The following is a 19848-nucleotide window of genomic DNA, read 5'->3' as shown; positions in this document are numbered from 1 at the left end:
TATCGTGTATTTCAGGTGTGTATAAAATTAGATAATTTATACTCATTTTACTATCATAATTTTGTAGAGATAAAATGTCATATTCATAACAATAAGTTTCTTTTTGAATGATGAAGAGAACAATTTAAATTTCGTTGTTATTTCTTGTGATACTAGAATCCTGTTCAGAAAAGAAAAAGAAACCTTCATCCGACTATTCAGTTTGTTAAAGTTTTAGCAATCAGAAGACGTTATACGCCTCCGTTGTTAGGGCTGCTGTATCACTGTGCTGTGTGTGGCGTAGGGAGCCTTGTGCGCCTTAACCCTCTCTCATCATGTAGTAACGTAACCTCTCTCGATTCCTCAACAATCTGTTTCTGCGGTGCTCCAGCAGCATGTCGGATAGGGTGGCCAGGGCGTTGTTCACTGACAGAACCTGGTGCCGCCTCTGGCGGATGACGTCGTACCACGAGCCGTACGCCCTTTTCTGGGCGCCGCTGGTCAGTTGCAGGTCGCGTCTTTTTATCTCAAAGTCCCCCGAGCTTTCAACGCTGTGTTCGACGTCTCTCTTCCTTCTGTTTTTGGCTAAGAAACTTGACGGAATCACGGGAACCATAGTCGTAGAATGCTTTCGTTTCAAAGGCGTATCCCAGAAAACATGTTCCGAAAAACCTTCGCCGTTGGCTTCCAAGGGTTGAACTGTTTGCTGACGCCTTTCGCCGCTTCTCATGATATCATTGAACATTGTCCACATGCTGGTCATCCTCAGCTGGACGACGTCATCGGGACTCAAACCAAAGCCTAAAAAGAAGTGCAGTAGATCCACAGGGATGTGGAAGTTAGGAATCTGTGTTTCACTATGGACGTCGTATCGTAATGGTGGAGAACTCTGGAGAGATGGTTTCGCTGAAACGTAAGAGCGATAACTCATCAGAAGGTGTCTGAAAACGCTTCGGCAGTCTCTGGGCGTCGTTTGGGAAATCCCGGAAGGAGGCCTGACATGTGTTACAGAAAGATTGTCGGGATATATCTCGTTGTGTAGACATCTTTTTATTGACTGTATAGATAAAATGTTTTTCCTCGTTGGTGGTTGCCCCGATAAAGTGTGTAGAGTCAGTGAAGTTAGTGCTATAACGATGCAGAGCAAACTGCCATAAGGGGAGGTAAATTGAAATATTGCAAACATTTTACTTATGGCAGAGTTGTTTCCCTTCCTGAAAAGATAAAACAAACAAAGTTTTCAACAACAAAAAAATACAATTTTACATGTAATGGTTACAATTAAAAGAAAATATAGACTTGCCTTAAATCATATACTTTAATTTATCAATTACGATTTGAAAAATAAATTTTAAAATTGAAAATAATGTAACTATCAAGCAAAAAAAAAAGAAAGATGAGGTAGTCGGCATCACAACGTATTATCTACGACTTTATTAAGTGTAAATGGCAAGAAATAATTTCCGCTGTGTAAATGACAAGAAATAATGTCCGCTGTCCAGCCCTCACTTAGCTTTTTTAATTCCCATCAATTGCCAAGTATAACAAATGTCAGGTAAACAAATGTCACTAAAAGAAATTTTAGGTAAAATACATTTAGGTGAAAGAAATGTTAGCTACAACAAATGTCATAACTTCAGTGTTTTATTAATTCATTAATACTCGGCATACGTTTATGATGTAAATTGCACTAAGCATGAATCCCATAGTAAACACAACGTCACATCAGGTAAAAAAAATTTCATCTACAGCAGTGGTTCCCAAACTTTTTTGTCTCGTAGACCCCTTGCCATGTTTTTAAGTTTTCGGTAGACCCCCCAGCATTTTTTTGAAAATTCATTAACTTCAGATGTGCTTTTCTCACTGATTACTATGCGATATATATTTATTGATGACATTCAAAGCAAAATAAAGCAAAATAAAATTTAATATGCATTACAAGAAGTAACTAAACAACAACAAAAAAAAACAAAAAAAAACGCCTATTGGTGGGCAGCTTTGATAATAAAATGTCAATCTTGGGCTTCAATTTAGTTCGGGTTAACATTCTATCTTCTCGATTAGATAATGTCTGACTGATTTAAATTTGGAAAGTAAGAAAATGTATCATAGTATGCTTCATTAATTTAATCCTCACATGAAACACTGAGATTATGCCTTCGTGTTGATTAAATTTAGGTTATCACATTGTAGCTGCAAGTTAAGCTCATTCAATTTATGAAACAAGTTTGTGAAATAGACTATGTCCGATTCCCGTTTAATTTCTGTTTTAAAATAGGATCTTAGCAACCAAGAACTCAGAAAAAAATAGTGTCAAAGATAAGCCTTTCGAAAACTATCATACTTCAGTGTGAAGGAGCAATTGATCAAAATTTCAGGCAAAAAGCAATTCTTTATGAATTTCTTGATTCATAACAAAAATATAATAATACCACTACATTATCAGGCAAGGTTAACTAGTCCAGCTTTTTAAAAAAGTAAATCGTAATAACACGATAACCATTCATTGTCCAAAACTCATTTCACCATTACACCTTTGAACTGTATTGTTGCTTAGAGGAATTTTTAATGATATCAGATATAGGATTGTGTAAAACAGATTGTAAAACCTCTTCAATGGTTGGCAAAGTCAATATTTTGCTTATAGTGTGCAATTTTTTAGAGCCTAAGTAAATGTATTGTAAGACACTCACAAACCTATTCTCTTCTATGATGTTTAATCAACATTTTTCTACTGTGGCTTAATTCTGAATTTAAAAGTTTTCAAAAGTATTTCAAATCTTAATCTATTTTATTTCATGTTGACTTTTCTCGATGTTCCAGCTTCGATGGTTTCATAGCGGCATAGCTTCAAACTTTGTTACATAAAAATAAAGAACAAATGCAATAGTTGTTCAACAAAGAAAGAATGAAGCCAAATTTTTAATAACCAACAATTTACGGTCAACATTTTATTTTATAGACTCGGCCATGTAAATTATTACTTTCATGTAGACACAATTAAGGTATTTAAAATAATACGTTAAAATTTTTAAATAAAAAAAAATCATTCCACTAACAGGGTTGAAATTCAAAGGATTAACTAAGGTACAAATCATGTGTGAACGAGTCAATTTCATGAATGGTCATGCTTCAATGAGATCCGCCTTCGTAGACCCCCATTAACAGGCCATAGACCCCCAATTTATTTTTTCACTTCCGTAGACCCCTTGGAAGTCCTCGTAGACCCCTGGGGGTCTATATAGACCACTTTGGGAATCACTGATCTACAGCAAAATCAGGTAGAATAAATGTCATATATAACAAATGTCCGAAAAAACAAACATATGTCAGGTACCACAAATGTCAACTACAATATATATTTTTACAAATGTTATATTTAGTGTCTCTAGTAGTTTGGGTTTATTCTTTCAATGGTTCAAATCCTGGTGTAGACTGGGATTCTTAATTTCAAGATCTTTAGGGCGTCTCTGAGTTCGCCCAGCTCTAATTGGTACCTGAAATTGGTTGTGGAAAGGTAAAGGCAGTTTGTCGTTGTGCTGGCCACATAACACCCTCGTTAACTTTTGGCCACAGAAACAGATGGCCTCTGCCCTATGGATCGCAAGGTCTGAAAAAAAAAATTACTTTTTACACTAACGCAAGCCTTTTTTCAGCATTGAAATGATATACCTCTATGTATACAGATTGTGTCGGCAGATATCTATAAATAGCTAATTTTTATTGTATCCGGTGTATAGAAATTCAGAAGTGCGGATCATTTGTGTATTTTTACACGTTGTAGGATGGACATCATACGTTATAGAAGGCCGTGCAGACCTGTGACGTGGCAACGAGCTATTGGTCTAAACTGCCCACAGGCTGTGACGTTGCAGGTCAGTGTTCAGGCCTTCTATAACAATTGTTCTCGGTAGGATATCGTTTTACGCACTTTTAGGCACTGAAAAAAAAAATCGCTTAGCTCTTTTGCTAGTAGCACTAATTTGTATTCGGTTGGCAAAAGAGAACTTTCAGTGTGGCAACCTTGACATTGGTTACGTTTGTCTATTTCATTCAATATCTCTTCCAATCTGCCTCTTTTTTTTATTTCCGGCATGTTTCTCTAGGTCACCTTACAGTTCCGCCACAGCTCTCCGTTTCGCATTTATTTTTTATGTTGTTGTATTTTATGGTTTAAAGAGCATTAACTGGATCTTAAAAATCGAAATTCATACATAAGAAGAGATTAAAGTGTTACACATTTATCGTACAAATTGTATTTTAGAGCATGCTACGAATACAAAATATATGTATCTATATATATATAATTCTCTTCTTCCCTAATCAGGTCAGACGAGAAGTAAAGGGAAGATCACTCTCTTATTTCTGCGGATAGTCACCCCACGAAAAAAAACAAGAGGCGGGGGGGGGGGGAGAACACGTTTTCACAGCTCGCTACGGATGGCTGCGCGCTGGACTGTCAAACCCTGCCCGCTCCCATCCCATGCGGGAGGTTTGGACTAGGAAGTAACTATCGTCAACTCTGAAGGAACATCCGAAACATGTAAAACATTTTACAAACACTAAATAGCAGGGCCGGACTTAACCATTGTGGGGCCCTATTCGAAACGGATTTCGCGGGGCCAAGTTTGGGTAGGGAAGCGGACAATAAGTCAAATTTAAGAGGTTGTATTAGAAAATAAATTCGTCTATGCATTTTATTCATTCTTTACTACGTACAGAATTACTTTACGAGCCTTGCGTGTAACAAAGTCATACAGTATATCAAAATAATTATGTTTCCTATATAGATCCTGCTCAATAGCAAGAATTACCAAATGTTTCAATCTATCTTTGAGAATTGTTGAACTCAAGTAATTCTTCATTAGTTTGAGGCGCGAGAAGCTTCTTTCACCTGATTACACAATTACGGCTAACGCATAATGAAGTTTTTTATTAATAGCGCGTAGGATTGTCGTTTTCCATATTGAATGACACCCAAAGATGACAATTTTTTCTATATATTTCTGTATATTTTAAGGACTTTTTCGTATATTTTGCAATTTCGGGAGATTTCCAGGAGCTCCTGGTAAATCGACAGGAGGGCGCGAGAAATCTGTTTTAATTTATAAAAAGGTTTAATTTAATAATTTATACACCTTGAATCAGCGCGGGTCCCATGAAAGTGCGGATCCTTCGGTCGCATAGGTTGCAGTGGCCTAAGACCACCCTGCAAAATAGCGGCGTATGCTACGCCGCCGGTCGACTAGTAAAATATAAATGCTGTAAACGCTGTATGACTACTGTTACACGGAGTCATGGTTTGGTTGATACTAGTTAAAAAAAAAATGAAAAACAGCAACTTTATGATCTGTTCATTTAATAGGAGAAGTGGCAACTTTACTGGAATTAATATCATCTCAGCCATATTTGTATAGAAATGAAACAGTCGAAGGGAGCGATAATTGTGGACAGGTAGACATTATATACATCTGTAATACTCAGTTGCGGTTCTTGTTCTAATTGAACATTGATAATGCTCTGTTTCTGAGCAGTGTCAATAACAATATTGGTAATATAATATAGTCTGAATGTAAGCGAAGTATTCTTTGTTGTTATTGTCGTTTATGTACGTCCGTGCTCGCTCATTGATTTTCAGTTATTGCACTTTGCAATTTTGTTTTACAAAGTTATTTAAAGTTATTCAATACATAGAGAAATTATCTTTTGTTTGAGAAGGCTTTCGCCCCCGTTCTCAGGGCTGGTACTTAAGAATAGGGACTTACCTCTGAACGGAAGTTAGTTTCTAGCTAGTAACAGCATGAACAGTGATTGATCGCCCTAGTGGCCAAGTCTCTAAGTGTTGTCTGTGAGGCAATTCAAATTAATACATCAAAAAGAGCAATTAGTATGCTTGAAAAGATCGATTTTACTATCAGCGCTTAAAAATTCCTCGTAGTCGATGGGGACCATTTTGTCATTCAGGTGGGATTAGGACTTGGCTCTGCATGTTTGCTTGACCGAATGTTTGTCTAGAAACTGGACATGCATTTGTAGCTAGAGCCTGTGTGGGTTGGTTCTTTTTGTTTTGAAGCTTCCGTTATAGCTATTATAGTGTCTTTGGGTCTCTGGCACTCGTGTTTAGAGTTCGGCGCCTTGATGTTGTGTTCTTACAAGAGGCAGAGTCTATACTGAAAGCCCTCAATGATGCTTTGAAAATGTACTTAAATCATTCTCGACGCGTCCAGTTCTAAGTGTCGCGTATCGCGTCTATATTGTTGTTTTCTCATAGGCGAATCCTAAGCTAACGTCGTTGCCTTTTTCTTAAAGGGGGTCAAGAAATAAGGGGATGGGGAAGAGTGCTAATCTTAAAGTGGTGGTACTTTAATAAATGGACACAATGGTCGAGTTTGTGAGAAGGCTGACACACTCGCCAAGAGTGGGAGAACAAACTCACAATTAAACATTGCACTCTGTCCAGAAATGAAGAAATTAATAGTAAATAAAATAAATGAAAAATGGACAAGCTCTCATCCGAATCACAAGAAAGATGATGCCTATTATAAGCTATCCTGACAAGATTAACGTCTAATCTTTCGACTAAGGACCGGACTCAACAGAATGCGACAACACATGTACTGGAAGCTCAAAATTGGAATCAGTGAAATCTGCCCATGTGGAGTATCACCAGAGAATGCTGACCATGCCCTCAAAAACTGTTCTCTTTACCAAGAGGCCCGTATATGACACTGGGCCCAAGAACACTCCAACAGAAAGAAAACTATATGGAGAGCTCCATGATTGGGAAACCACTGCGCAGTTCATCTCATATATTTGTCTAGTGAGTCTAGTCATCTGAACGCTCCAACATAAAAATGAGAACGAAGAAGGTCGAGTTTGTATTACGTTGGCAATACCTCCCACACTTCAGGCAAGAAATAAGTATAAAAGAACGAATTAGCCCCAGTTCTTCTAAATAATTTAGTGGTGTGACTATTTTGTTACGTCGTTTTGACAACAAAACATAACAATGTAAAAAAAAAAAAATTTTCTTACAAAAAGAGAAATCCCATGATCTCAAGCAGCACAATAACTAAGACCAAGACTTTGCTTTATTGATCCTTATGGAAATTTGTTGTGATTACAAGGACTCTTTACTCATATAAAAGACAACAGAACAGAAACATACACATAAACTGCTGTACTTTAAAAAAAAAATATAGCCGCTTGATGTTGTTACTGGTAAATAAAGAGTTCATTTATTAATAATGTTGTGGATGTTTGCCAAGGGAGAATCAATACCGTACCTCAAGATTTCCTGAAAGTAATTAAACTTCACAAGTTTTGGGAGGACACAGATCCACTTTTTGGGAAACACTGCATTCATTAAACTTCAAGCGCATTCATCGTTTTATGCAAGCATCCATTACATTTAGAGAACAAAGGGGAAAGTTGTTTATTAAACCCTGTTGACAAAAAACAAAGATTTGTATGAAAACCTTTACAATAGGACTTACATTAACAGATGAATTTTGAAGTCGGTTAAAATTATTTTTTTATTTCGTTTCTTGTTTAGCTGGGAAGTGAAGGTTTTGAAAGAAGCGGATCTCAAATTATTTGGCGCCAATCTGTTAAGTCTTTCTAGTTAAGCTAATAAGCTAAGGTCATTGTTCTGAATGTTTAAGGGTTAGAGTTAGGGCATTTCATTTCTTGGAACGTAGAATTTTTCGATGAAGATTGGTATTTAAGTCATGTAGACGTCACTGAGTCTAGGATAATAATAATCGTTTTCTAAAACCGTTTATAAAACAATGCTAACTCATGACTCAAGCCGATATTCTAACCACTCTGCTGCATGAAAATAGAAGATTGTATAGTTATCTATTGTTAGTTTCAAACATACTTTAAAACGGCGATTTATAAAAAGGACTAATGCACAACATAGGGACTAATTATGAAAAACGAAATAATTTTTTTCTAAATATTGCAAAATGTGTATATCAACTCGGTCCGTCTGTCTGTCTGGTACAACATTTTTTAACGTAATTTCTCCCACTTCCCATTATCAGATCAAGTTGAAAGCTTGCACAATTTGTCGTTGTCCCAAACAAAACATGAAATCAAAAAGAGGAATTAACAAAATAAACTAATTAATTTAATTATATGTGGTAATTAATTAATTGTGTTTCATATAGAAAAGGGGGAAATAAACCTTAAAACATTGACAGACATGACTGTAAATATGCAGTTCCTTTCCTTATATTAGCTTTGTAATTTTAAAAAGTTTTTTTGTTTTTTTATTTTGCTTATTCTCTTGTTCATTTTAGATCTCCATATGTTCACTTTTTACGGCCAGGGTCATGACACAATTCTGTTAGTTCAATACACACTAGTCAGAAGCAACGTCCTTTATTTATTTACCTTTCAAATGTCTGTGACCTGACCCTCGCAATGAAACCAATCCAAAGAGTGTATTCATATTAAAACGCTGGTCTTCGGCTCCAGGGCGCTCACCCCCACGTCAAGCTCAATTTTCACACACACACACGCGCGCGCGCGCACACACACACACACACATACACACAAAAATTAATCCCCAACAATAAAGTTCACTGCGGTCAAAGACTTATAAAAACATCCCTCTTGAGTCTTTGATCCTATTCGCTCACTTTAAAAGAACCGCACGCCTCATTAATTAATCATGCTAAACAAATAGTATTAAAACCGAACGAAAAATTACAACAATGGGTTTTTAATGAATGCTCGAAAGTACCGAATATCTCTATATCAATAATAATTAATAGTTTTACTAAGATCAATAGCCGTATCTATAGATTGATATCAATGCCCATCGCATGTTGATCTCATAACGTGTTTTTTTTTAATCTCAACGGAATTTATGAAAGAAAATAGGGAACGAGAGATGAAAGAGACTACACTATGTCTTAACAAGCGGTCTATACAATGAAACATAAAACATACTGAAATGTAGGTCACTGCTCTCTATAACCTAGGCAATGCAAGTTCATTGATATATTTTTTAAAAAATTAAAGAACCAAAAAATATAACTTCAAATTAGACATCTTAGTTAATAAACAAGTAAAATTTAAAGCAAGCAAAATAAAAAATAAAAAAAACAATTTGTAAACAAAGCATTTTTAAGTGACTTGAAACTCCAGGGCTTAAGCCTCTTCAAGGTTGTACACTAACCACTGTGCCAGCGAAGTTCTTACGAAAATAGAAGGTTTTATAGTTAACTATTGTTAGTTTCAAACCTTTAAGCCACGACCTAATTTTCTACACAAAGTATAAAGGGGATTAGCTCAACTGTCAAGTACTATTTCTTTCCTTACTTATAGTTAACTATTGTTAGTTTTAAACCTTTAAGCCACGACCTAATTTTTTACACAAATTATAAAGAGGATTAGCTCAACTTATGATACAATATCTGTCAAGTACAATTTCTTTCTTTTCTTCGAGAAACAATAGCATTAAATAAAATTAAAAATATTTTGTTTTAGGAAATAACTGAGACAACTTGTACGAAATTGTGAGCGACAAAATGACCTACTGCGTACATTAAAGAAATAGCTAGATCTTGAGGGTAGATCTTGAGGTTAGAGAAGTTTACTGGGGCAGCTAATTACGTTGGCGAGGTTTAAATCAAATGTGAGTCAAATATTTGAGAGTGTAAGTACATCTGAAGACGTCTCGCCCTCAGACGAAGATTAAAACATCCCAGGATAATCCTGCTATCAATTCCTGATTGAAAAATGAAAGCGTCTGTATAAGTGTGTGTGTGTGCATGAACCTCTCTCCGGGGGAGGGGGCGTTATGTCATACAAGAATGAGAGTGTGTGTGTGTGTGTTTGTTCGTTATTAATTTGATAAAAAGGATCCACGCACAGAAATTCTTCGCTTATATCAAACTTATTCTGCTTGCTCTCTTGACTAGCGCCTTGAAGGTGCTGTGACAGTTACCGCAACTAAAGTGACCTATTTTTACAAAACTTTTATCAACTCACTCTGTCTGTCTGTCTGGTAAAAAGTTTGTACACGTTATTTCTCCCTCATCCATTCTCGAATCAAGTTGAAATTTGCTTGACTATTCATTGACATAGACGTGAGTCAATAAACAAATAACCTATTAGTCAATGAATTACTAGTAATAATATTTTATTTGTTTGTCCCTTTAGATAATTGAACACGTTATTTCTCCCACACCCATTCTGGGATCAAGTTGAAACTTAAAACAATTTTTATTGTAACTTAATAAACATGAATCAATTTAAACATCAACCAATTAGTCAATTAATTATTGATAATTATTTGCTTTGATATCGAATAAGGGAAATAACTTCTACATTAATGAGATATATAGTTGTAAGTGCGGAGTTCTTTCCCTTAGATAAGCTTTGTGTTGTTGTTTTTAAGGATGCTTTATATTTATATTTAAGACTCACATTCTAAGCATATAACTCGAGACATGCATTATGATATATATAAGACCTATATAGACCTACATTCTAAGCATATAACTCGAGACATGCATTACGATATATATAAGACCTATATAGACCTACATTCTAAGCATATAATTCTAGACGTTTCCAGATGCTAGAAATACAAATATTGAATTCTTAACATGTATTGCTTCTGCTAGATTTGTCTTCTTAAAATCGATCCATACGGATCCAGTTTTTTTTAAACATTTGAATTAGCTGCTTAGCAAAGGCGGTTCTGCTACTTCCAGTTCCTTGTTAGATGCATAGCATTAACCAATCCCTGAGCACAGAATGAAGACAAACTCAGAACATTAAAGTTATAGAGAGAAAGAAGAAAAAAAAAGGGGGGGAGGATGGAGAAATAGAAAAAAAAAGAAATAGTAAGAAACGAAACGAAACAAAAAGTTTTTAAAATTTATCTGAAAGAGACAAAAAAAAGAGGAAGTGTTTTTAAAAAAGTGAATCCAAAACACCGGAAAATCAACGAGTTAATAATTCAGGGTTTGGTTTTTATTTTATATATTCTTCTTTTTGGGCTAAACATAGATCTTGATATGTCTGCGTGAGATGTTCTTACAGATGTTTCTTTTTACATGTTTTAAAACCCGTCAAACAGGTAATAATAGAAATCTAATTAGATGTTACTGGTTGTATTTTTTTTTAATTGAATAAGTTACATAAGAAATACTCTATAAAGTATTAGATTTAAATATAGGCTATATATATTCTGAGAGAGAGAAAAAGGTTTTAAAATTTAATGCAGTAAGCATTCCTTAGGTGTTAAAATATTAATTTCGTATTATTCTCTAAGAGAAATAAGTAGACATTTATCTTACGCCTGGTCTGAACGGGGAACTTTTTTTTTATCTTAAGCTTATTGCGCCTGGTCGTGTGGTATAGGTTTTGGAATGTAGTTTTTGGCGGTCCCGATCGTCCCGGGTTCGAACCCTCCCCGCCGCCATCTCCATCCTCTTGAGGGAGGTTCGGGCTAGTATGTAATACTCTTCAAATCTGGAGGAACATCCAAAACATGTCAAACATAAACATTCAGCAAAAATAAAATGGCAGACGAGTAGGACACAGGTAACACGCTTTGAAATAATTAGGTGCCATTCATTTTAAAGATGGATAACTGCCAGGTCATGTGGTATGCGATCGAACCCTGTCCGCTTCCATTCCCTGCAGGTTTGGGCTAGGAGCAGTGGCATAGCAACCATGGCGCGATGACATCCATTGCCCCCGAGTCCACGACCACATAGGCCCAAACAGGCTGTTGTTAAGGTAAAAGATGTAAATTTACCAAAAGTGCAATACATCAAACCTGACTTCTGTAGACTAAAATCTTTTAAAGGCAGGATAACTCTTACTTAAATCGTCTGCACAGCGTTTCATTAAAGCTCTAACGTAACACATTTATTTAAAATAATAATAATAACAGTAATAATGATACATTAGTAAACCTTGTGAACGTGGTGTACAGTATGTTTGTTTTTTTCTTTGGTTTAATTGATATAGCTTTCTATTGTAGTACAGTATGCTTCACTATTAAAGATATATGATCTAATTACATAAGCAGATAGCAACGTTATAGTCGTTTATTCAATAACACTTATTGTTAATTAACTAGTCTAAGAGTAGATACAGTGACCACACAAAAAGAAAAGTGTGAATTATCTACTTGAAATCAGCGCCTATGTTGAGGTTTTTGTATTTTCACGACAGGGTGTATTTCTTCTAAACTATAAAACCAAGTGGCTGCTATGTAATCTAATGCTAATTTTAGTGACTTTTTTTTCTTTTACGTATAGTAGAAACAGAACAAAAAATAATAATTACAGAATGATGTGATAAATCGAAAAATTTGATAGTAAATTGAAAATACTATCAGCGGTAGATCTTAAAACGGCATGAACCCGGAATAAACAACAGGCAAAATACAATATATATATAAATATATATATATATATATATATATATATATATATATATATATATATATATATATATATATATATATATATAATGCTTATATTAAGTGTAGTTGTATGAACTCGTTAGGATAAGCCTTGTAATGAAATTAGTAATAGATCTATACTAGCAATAACAAGATTACACGGAGAGTTTATGTCATCACACAAACTCAGAAGCGGCCACCATGGAATTCACTAATGGATCAGGAATATTCAAGCCATAGTCTTGTTTTGGTCGTTTAAAGTAATAAAAAATTTTAAATAATTTTGCGTTTTTTTCTTTCCAATAAAAGCAAACAGTGCAAAATGTCGACTTTGATAAGACTTTTATAGCTCTTTTGGAATAAGTAGAGTAGCGTTGACAGATCACCTAAGAGCATTTCAGAGTATTTTATTACATTTTGTTTTTGTATTTGAAGATTATGGTTCAGTGTTTTGTGTATAATTGCTACTTTACTTTTGCGTCTTCTGTTCTGATGGCTTTCTAAATTTAGGGATTTTACTAAAGGTGTTACTCTAGTCAAATGTGAATATTCGTTTGTTATGAATCTCACTGCTCTATTTTGTATCTGTTCCAGTTTCTTAATGTTTTCTTGAGTTGAGGGGTCCCAAACAGAGGATGCATATTTTATGGTCCTAACCATAGTCGAATAACATTTTAGTTTTATGTTCTTGATTTATAGAAATTTCTTTTAATAAACCCTAATGCCTTGTTTGATTTTTTGATAGTTTCATCAATATGGGGATTCCATGACAGTTTTTCATTTAGGTATTTTGCGTTTTTAGTTTGTGTTACTGGTTAACCATGAATAAGATAAGTGGAATTAATTTGTTTGAGCTTTTTGTTACTCTTAATAACTGACATTTATTGGGGTGGAAAGACATGCTCCAATTCGATTCCCATTTCTGTAAATCATCTAATTCTCTTTGTAAAATTTCTGTATCTTGTGTTGTTTTTATTGTTCTATATATTATGCAATCGTCTGCGAATAATCTGACTTTTGTTCCTGAATTAATGCAATCTAGACTAGATCTAGAATCTACATGTAGAGTACTATTCGTATGACTTAACATGTTTAATCTTAAAATTACTAGATCTAGAGCTAGAGTCCAGCTAGTCCAATATTATGATCGGGATGAGTAGGCCTACTAGTGGGTTCTAGTGCATTATGCTGTTTGCATCAAATTTACTTCTGAATATGATACTGTTTTCATAATAAATAAATCTGCACCCCTAAGCTGTAAGAGGATAAGCTATTACCTTAATAGATTATAGATGCAAATTTTGTTCAAATTGTTTAATACATTTAAATCTAAATATAGATCTAGATTATGGCCTCTATTTAATGATTTAGTCTAATTTAGATTGTTGTCAAGTGTAAAATGAGGATATGTCAAAACTACGCGCTATAAAATTAGTGTTTTTTTTAACTCACATACTTTTTAAAAAAACATTTGAATCAGTATTAGTTAATAAATAAATGGAAAATATATTTTATAATGATCCATTGACAATTTTCCATTGTGACCATAGATGCAAATTTTCCGTACCAATGTGCGAATCTATGAATAAAGCTTGAGTTGTTCATGAAGATGTCCACGACCTTTTAAAAAATCTTACCTCCCCTAAAGTTTTTCATTTAAAAAGTGGTGTATTTTTTTAAAAAAATCTGCTTGCATATATAATTTTAAAAATTAAATGGTTAACTTTCGAAAAAGAAAAAAGTAGCCGCTGCATCAGAACATTGAATGATCTAAAATATCATGATGTCCTATTTTCATTTTCTCCTCTAGTTTCTGAGATCTAAACGGGACGGACGGACGGACAGACAGATCACACAAAACTAATAGAATCTATTTCCCTTTCGTGGGCCGCTAATAAATCTGTGCAATTAGAAATATTTTGACCAATTGTTTTTGTTTAGCGCTATGTCATGCTTTTAGCTTTCTCAATACTCTTACTATCACTTGTCAGGACTAGTTGGAAAGGGGTGGGAGAGAAAACAACAGCGTATCTTGGTCATCGTTTTGTAAATGTATTTATAAAAAAAGAGAACGACCTGAATTCGAACTGGTCCGCTAAAGCCATCTAAGACTTCTCAACCCAACACGGTAACCACTCATGTAGCGAAGAGCGTAAGATTGTATAGTTATCTATTGTTTCTATTGCATGTATGTGTTCAGTAAGCCTTAGGCGACTGCGTATAAAGGGGGGCTAATTCAGCTTATGCCACCACTTCAGTCAAGTACCATTTCTTTCCCTTGTTCAAAATACCAAACACAAATAATTAATTACCAATAGTTAATTAACTAATTGTTTTTTTTTATTCATATCGTACTAGTTTAACTAGTATCGAGGGTTTTATTTACACTTATTGACCTAGCATTGAATGCTCTACATGTCGGTATCGTACTAGTTTAACTAGTATCGAGGGTTTTATTTACACTTATTGACCTAGCATTGAATGCTCTACATGTCAGTATCGTACTAGTTTAACTAGTATCGAGGGTTTTATTTACACTTATTGTCCTAGCATTGAATGCTCTACATGTCAGTATCGTACTAGTTTAACTAGTATCGAGGGTTTTATTTACACTTATTGACCTAGCATTGAATGCTCTACATGTCGGTATCGTACTAGTTTAACTAGTATCGAGTGTTTTATTTACACTTTTCGTGTTAGCTTTCAACGTTCTCGACAAAATCCGAAGAAAGAATTCTGGATACGAAGAAAGAATACGTAAATTTGTTGATCGGTTAGCTAATTATGAATCCTTGATTGGTTACCCAAGTACAATGAATAGTTTCCCCTAGCAGAGGACGCTCTTGTCTTTGCCAGAGAATAACTAATAAGTTACTTCCAATGATGTTGCTAGTCTGTAGATTATCGATGGATCTCAAGTTTAAGGCAATTCTAAAAATCATACTTTTGACAATTATATTCTACCCTTTTTAACCCATTTTAAAATACTTTGATCATTGTTACTTTAAAAAGTAAAATACATAAGAACTATATACAAACAGACTAAGAAGCAATAAATTGAAGATCTTGGAGTCAGAAGATAAGAAGAGACTGCACTATTCAGAAGATAAGAAGAGAATGCACTATTCAGAAGATATGAAGAGAATGCACTATTTCACGCGTGTTTGTGCAGATCTTACATATAGGCTATGTTTTTTTGTTTTGTTTTTTGTCAAAGACAGATTTTATGTATGTCGGGCTATTCTAGAAGTAGCCGGCCAAATCTATATTCCAATAACAGACTAGACACTTGTTCTTTGCCTGTGTCATGCATCAGCTTTTTGCCCTGATCGAAATGAGCCGGCGAGCCCTGACAACTATATCTAGTTTTAGTACGCGTGCATGTCTCGTGTATAAAAAGTCCCACTGACACAGTTTAAATGGCTAATTAAAATTTGTTCTTGATTATAATTTCAATGTAAGAAACACGCTTCAGAAACATTGTTTATTATGCCACATCAGTTCGATTTTTTTTTTTTTAAAAAAAGTAAATTATCAGCGCGCTGGAGACTAATTTTTGTTGATGGTGGATTCATTGTGAAAGCGCAGGTCGATGAGATGATTATTGGCAATGATTAGTGTCAACATCATAATGGCTCGGTTTAATGAGCATCCATTTATATGAGAAAAAAAACCATCGTATTTTCAAGGTGAAGGTATATATGTAGCCACAGTGGGCGAGCATTAAAGATTGCGGAACTAGGAACAATCTAAACTTTACAGTTACAGTTAGAAATAAATACGTATGAAACTTAATACAACTTTATGTAGAGTTACCGTAAAAAACGTTTAATAGGGCATCGGAGTGTTGTGTATCCCATAATCCCTTTGACCGGTAAGAAGGGTCTCTCCCAGCGGACACATGTAGATCTGGAGCTCTTTATTCTATTCTTGTCTGAAGGTTCCTCAATCAGGACCGGCCCGAATAATTGCGGGGACCTGTGCGAAACGGATTGTGCGAGGCCCGGTCTGGATAGGGATTAGCATTTATCAAAATTAAGATTTTGTATGAGAAAATACATTCGTCTTTGCAATAAATTTTTATTAAATGAAAGCTGAAATGAAAGCATGCGATAGGCACCCCAAATTGGCAATTTTGTCTATTTTTCAGGAGACTTTTTATGAATTTTCATGAGATTGTAATAATTTCATGACATTTCTAGGACTTTTTCGTATATTTTGCAATTTCCTGAGACTTCCAGGAGGCCGCGGAAACCCTGTTATTATTTATAAGTTATAATGGTATAATTCAATAATTTACACATAGAATTAGCACGAGGCCTATGAAAGCGCGGGGCCCACTGTGCTGCATAGGTTGCAGTGGCATTAGGCCGGCCCTGTCCTCAATGTATGTGCCCATTACTGAGCTTGGTCACACCATATACCTAGTGTGGACCTCAAGCTACGGAACTCTGATGGCGGCCCCCTCGTGAAATGGTATGGCGGCTTTCTATGTTGTTGTTTTTTTATGGACTGGTTTCCAGATCTCTTAAATTTCTACTCCTGGAATCAAATACCATTGAAGTGAATGCGTTGGCTCCATAGCTCCCCATGTAATCCGATGAGGACTAGTTTACCTCCCCTTGATGGTAGGTCGACATGTTAGCCACTGAACTTATTAGAAAGTTTTGTAGTCTATTATTAGCTTTAAATTTCTAGCGAACGAACTGATTCTCTTCAAAAGACTTATCTCCCTTAGCTTTGTACATTTTCAATTTAAAACAAAATTAATCTACTGAAACTAATTGATTAACTAACTGGCTATTTTCTTATTTATAATGTGTTGTCATCGACAATGAATAATTGTACAATTTTTCAACTTGATCCGAGAATGGGAAGTGGGAGAAATAACGTGTACAAGATTCCACCCAGACGGACAGACGGAGAAAATTAATATAAGCTTTGTAAAAAAAAAACGTAAGCCCCATGATAAACTGTTGACCAGAGTCAGAAAATGTAAACCCTGTGCATTTAATAAATTGAAGGGGGGACATGTCAATATAATGTCAATATCATGGTCTCAGATACTACCGTTCATAGTTTGTATGCTTTACATGTTTTCGGATGTTGTTTTTTTCAAAATTAAACATTCTTATATCCTAGACAAACATCCCACAAGACGATGAGGGAGGTATGAACCCAGGACCATCAGAACTTCTCGCATTAAAGCGGTCGCGACAAAACGGCTGCGCCAATACAGTACCGTAGTCTCAAGTTCTATATTGCCTCATGGCTTTGTTGCTTGCTTTTGCATAACCACAATTAATTTTAAAATGTTTCCATTCCTAAGCAATCGGAGTCACTTAGATTGTAAGATTTAAAGATTCTTTAGAAAAAAATACAAGTTCCATTTTTATGGACAATCAAAGCGTCATGTAGCCTATTGCTTAGATTGCCCACATCTTGCAATGACATTGGCTAGAGAACCAACTTTATATCAAAGCTTATGTAACTCTGTCTGTCTGTCTGTCAGTCTGTTTCATTTTGTGTACTCGCTATTTCTCCCACATCCATTCTCGGATCAAGTTGAAACCTTGCCCAATTTTTTATTGTACTTAACAAAACAACAAAAAAATAAGTTCATTAATTAAAGTTAATTAAATATTCTGTTTGGCATGAAAAGGGAAATAAATGCTACATATTGAGAGATGTGGCTATAATTGTGGAGTTATTTCCCTTATTACGTTTTGTACACATTTTTGTTTTCTCATTTTTATTCTTGGATGAAGTTGAAACTACTAATGACCATTCATAGTCGATGACAAAATATGAAGCGATAAAAACAATAATTGGTTTATGTGTTGGTGGTTATCAATTGCTTTTGTTTTATGTAGAAAAAAAGGAGCTTATCCTTTCATTATTGAGATATCTAAAATGATTTTGCGGTTTTTCTCTCCGTTTTTTAGCGGCCCCCGAAAGGAGAAAAGACGCTATTAGTTATGTGTGCAATGTCTGTCTGTTTGTCTGTCCGTCCCGTTTAGATCTCGTATACTAGGGGAGAAAACTAATTAACATATTTTAACACATTTATGCAAATGGTTTTAGATTTTTTGTCAAATTTTCTTTTTAACATTTATATTGCTAAGTTATGTGAGTTCTGTTATACTAATTACTACATTTACACAAAAAATGTTGTTTTTTTAGAGAAACAATATCTTTAGTATGCATATAAGTTGGACATAATTTAAAACAACAATTATGAAGTAGTTTTTCATATTATCTCGTGAACTAGATAGTTACAATTGTACGATAGAGCACTGAACTAATGGAATTTTTTTTTAATGGAAATGTTTTTTCTTGAGGAATAAGAGATTGTCCCTTTACAAAATAATTGGAACAACTATATAGGCCTATACATTATAAAACATTAGCTAGGCCAGGTTTACATCTAACTTCACATTCACTTTCACCTATCCTTTGGTCTGTGGACCGCTGGGGCACCACACAAGATCCGTCAACCTTCTTTCTCCATTCTTCTCTGTCATTTGTCTTTGATAGAATTTCATTCTGATGTTCTTTCTGAAAATATTTCCCTTTTTACCTGCCGGGGGCCGAGTTTGTTTCTCCACAAAAACTGTCTTTGTAACCTTGTTTTTATTTAAAGTTTTATATATATATTTAACTTGTTAGTAATTACCAGCGTGTATCTTATAAACCAAAAGCTAGTCATAAATGCAACACTTTCAATAAAAGTTAAAAAAAAACAAACAAATTATGTAAACAACTATTGCATTTTTATCGTTGACTTTGTACTTTCTATGACAATACTGCTAGTTCAAGATCAACACAACACAACTTACTATATAACAACAAACTCCAGCTGCTACCGATTTTTCTTTTCTGAAGTTCCTCCGATAAATAAGAAAGCTTAGCTATTACTCAGCATTGCTTAAGAAAATCGCTTTGGGCGATATCACTCAGTGGCTCTCAAACTGCAGGAACGCGGACTTATTTCTATGAACAATATTGTCTTTTCAACAGAAAATACAAAGAAACACGAGGTAAAGTAACATGTACGGGCGTATAATAGTTTCAAACTATGGTTAGATCCCATTCTTCTAAAGTGTTGGTCACATTTCCTCCGATGAGAGTATTTATTAATAATAATAATAGACCTACAAGATTAAGGAGGAGTGATATATTTCATGTGGCAAAAGAGTCCTGGTTGAGCATGCTGAGATGTATATATTTAGCCACATCCAGCGCAGACATAACCGTAGTCTGCAGGTGGTTGGTTAGTGTTGTCTTTTCACTTGTAGCTTGCCAACATTTATATTAATAACAAGGTTACAATTGTGTGGAGACACAACGCGTTCTTTCAAGCTGGCCGCTCTCCTAGCCTCATATACTTACGTTCACGCCATGAGAGCTAGTGTTTCCCAGCCCTGAAT

At 34.9% G+C, this 19848-nt stretch overlaps 1 protein-coding gene across 2 annotated transcripts in view; it reads right to left on the bottom strand.

The window, feature by feature from the left end:
- LOC129923793 (uncharacterized) overlaps window positions 1-19848 on the bottom strand; it is a 33048-nt gene continuing 13200 nt past the window's right edge. For both annotated transcript variants that reach the window (XM_056016505.1, XM_056016506.1), the window contains exon 2: window positions 1-1193. In XM_056016505.1, coding sequence (XP_055872480.1) covers window positions 299-1165 — 867 coding nt within the window. In that variant the 5' untranslated portion in view covers window positions 1166-1193 and the 3' untranslated portion in view covers window positions 1-298. The remainder of the gene's footprint in view (window positions 1194-19848) is intronic.

This window comes from Biomphalaria glabrata, chromosome 17, assembly GCF_947242115.1.
Source record: "Biomphalaria glabrata chromosome 17, xgBioGlab47.1, whole genome shotgun sequence".
In the NCBI taxonomy this organism is placed as follows: Eukaryota; Metazoa; Mollusca; class Gastropoda; family Planorbidae; genus Biomphalaria; species Biomphalaria glabrata.
The sequence above is the reverse complement of the archived record's forward strand: the minus strand, read 5'-3'. Positions and strand labels throughout refer to the sequence as shown.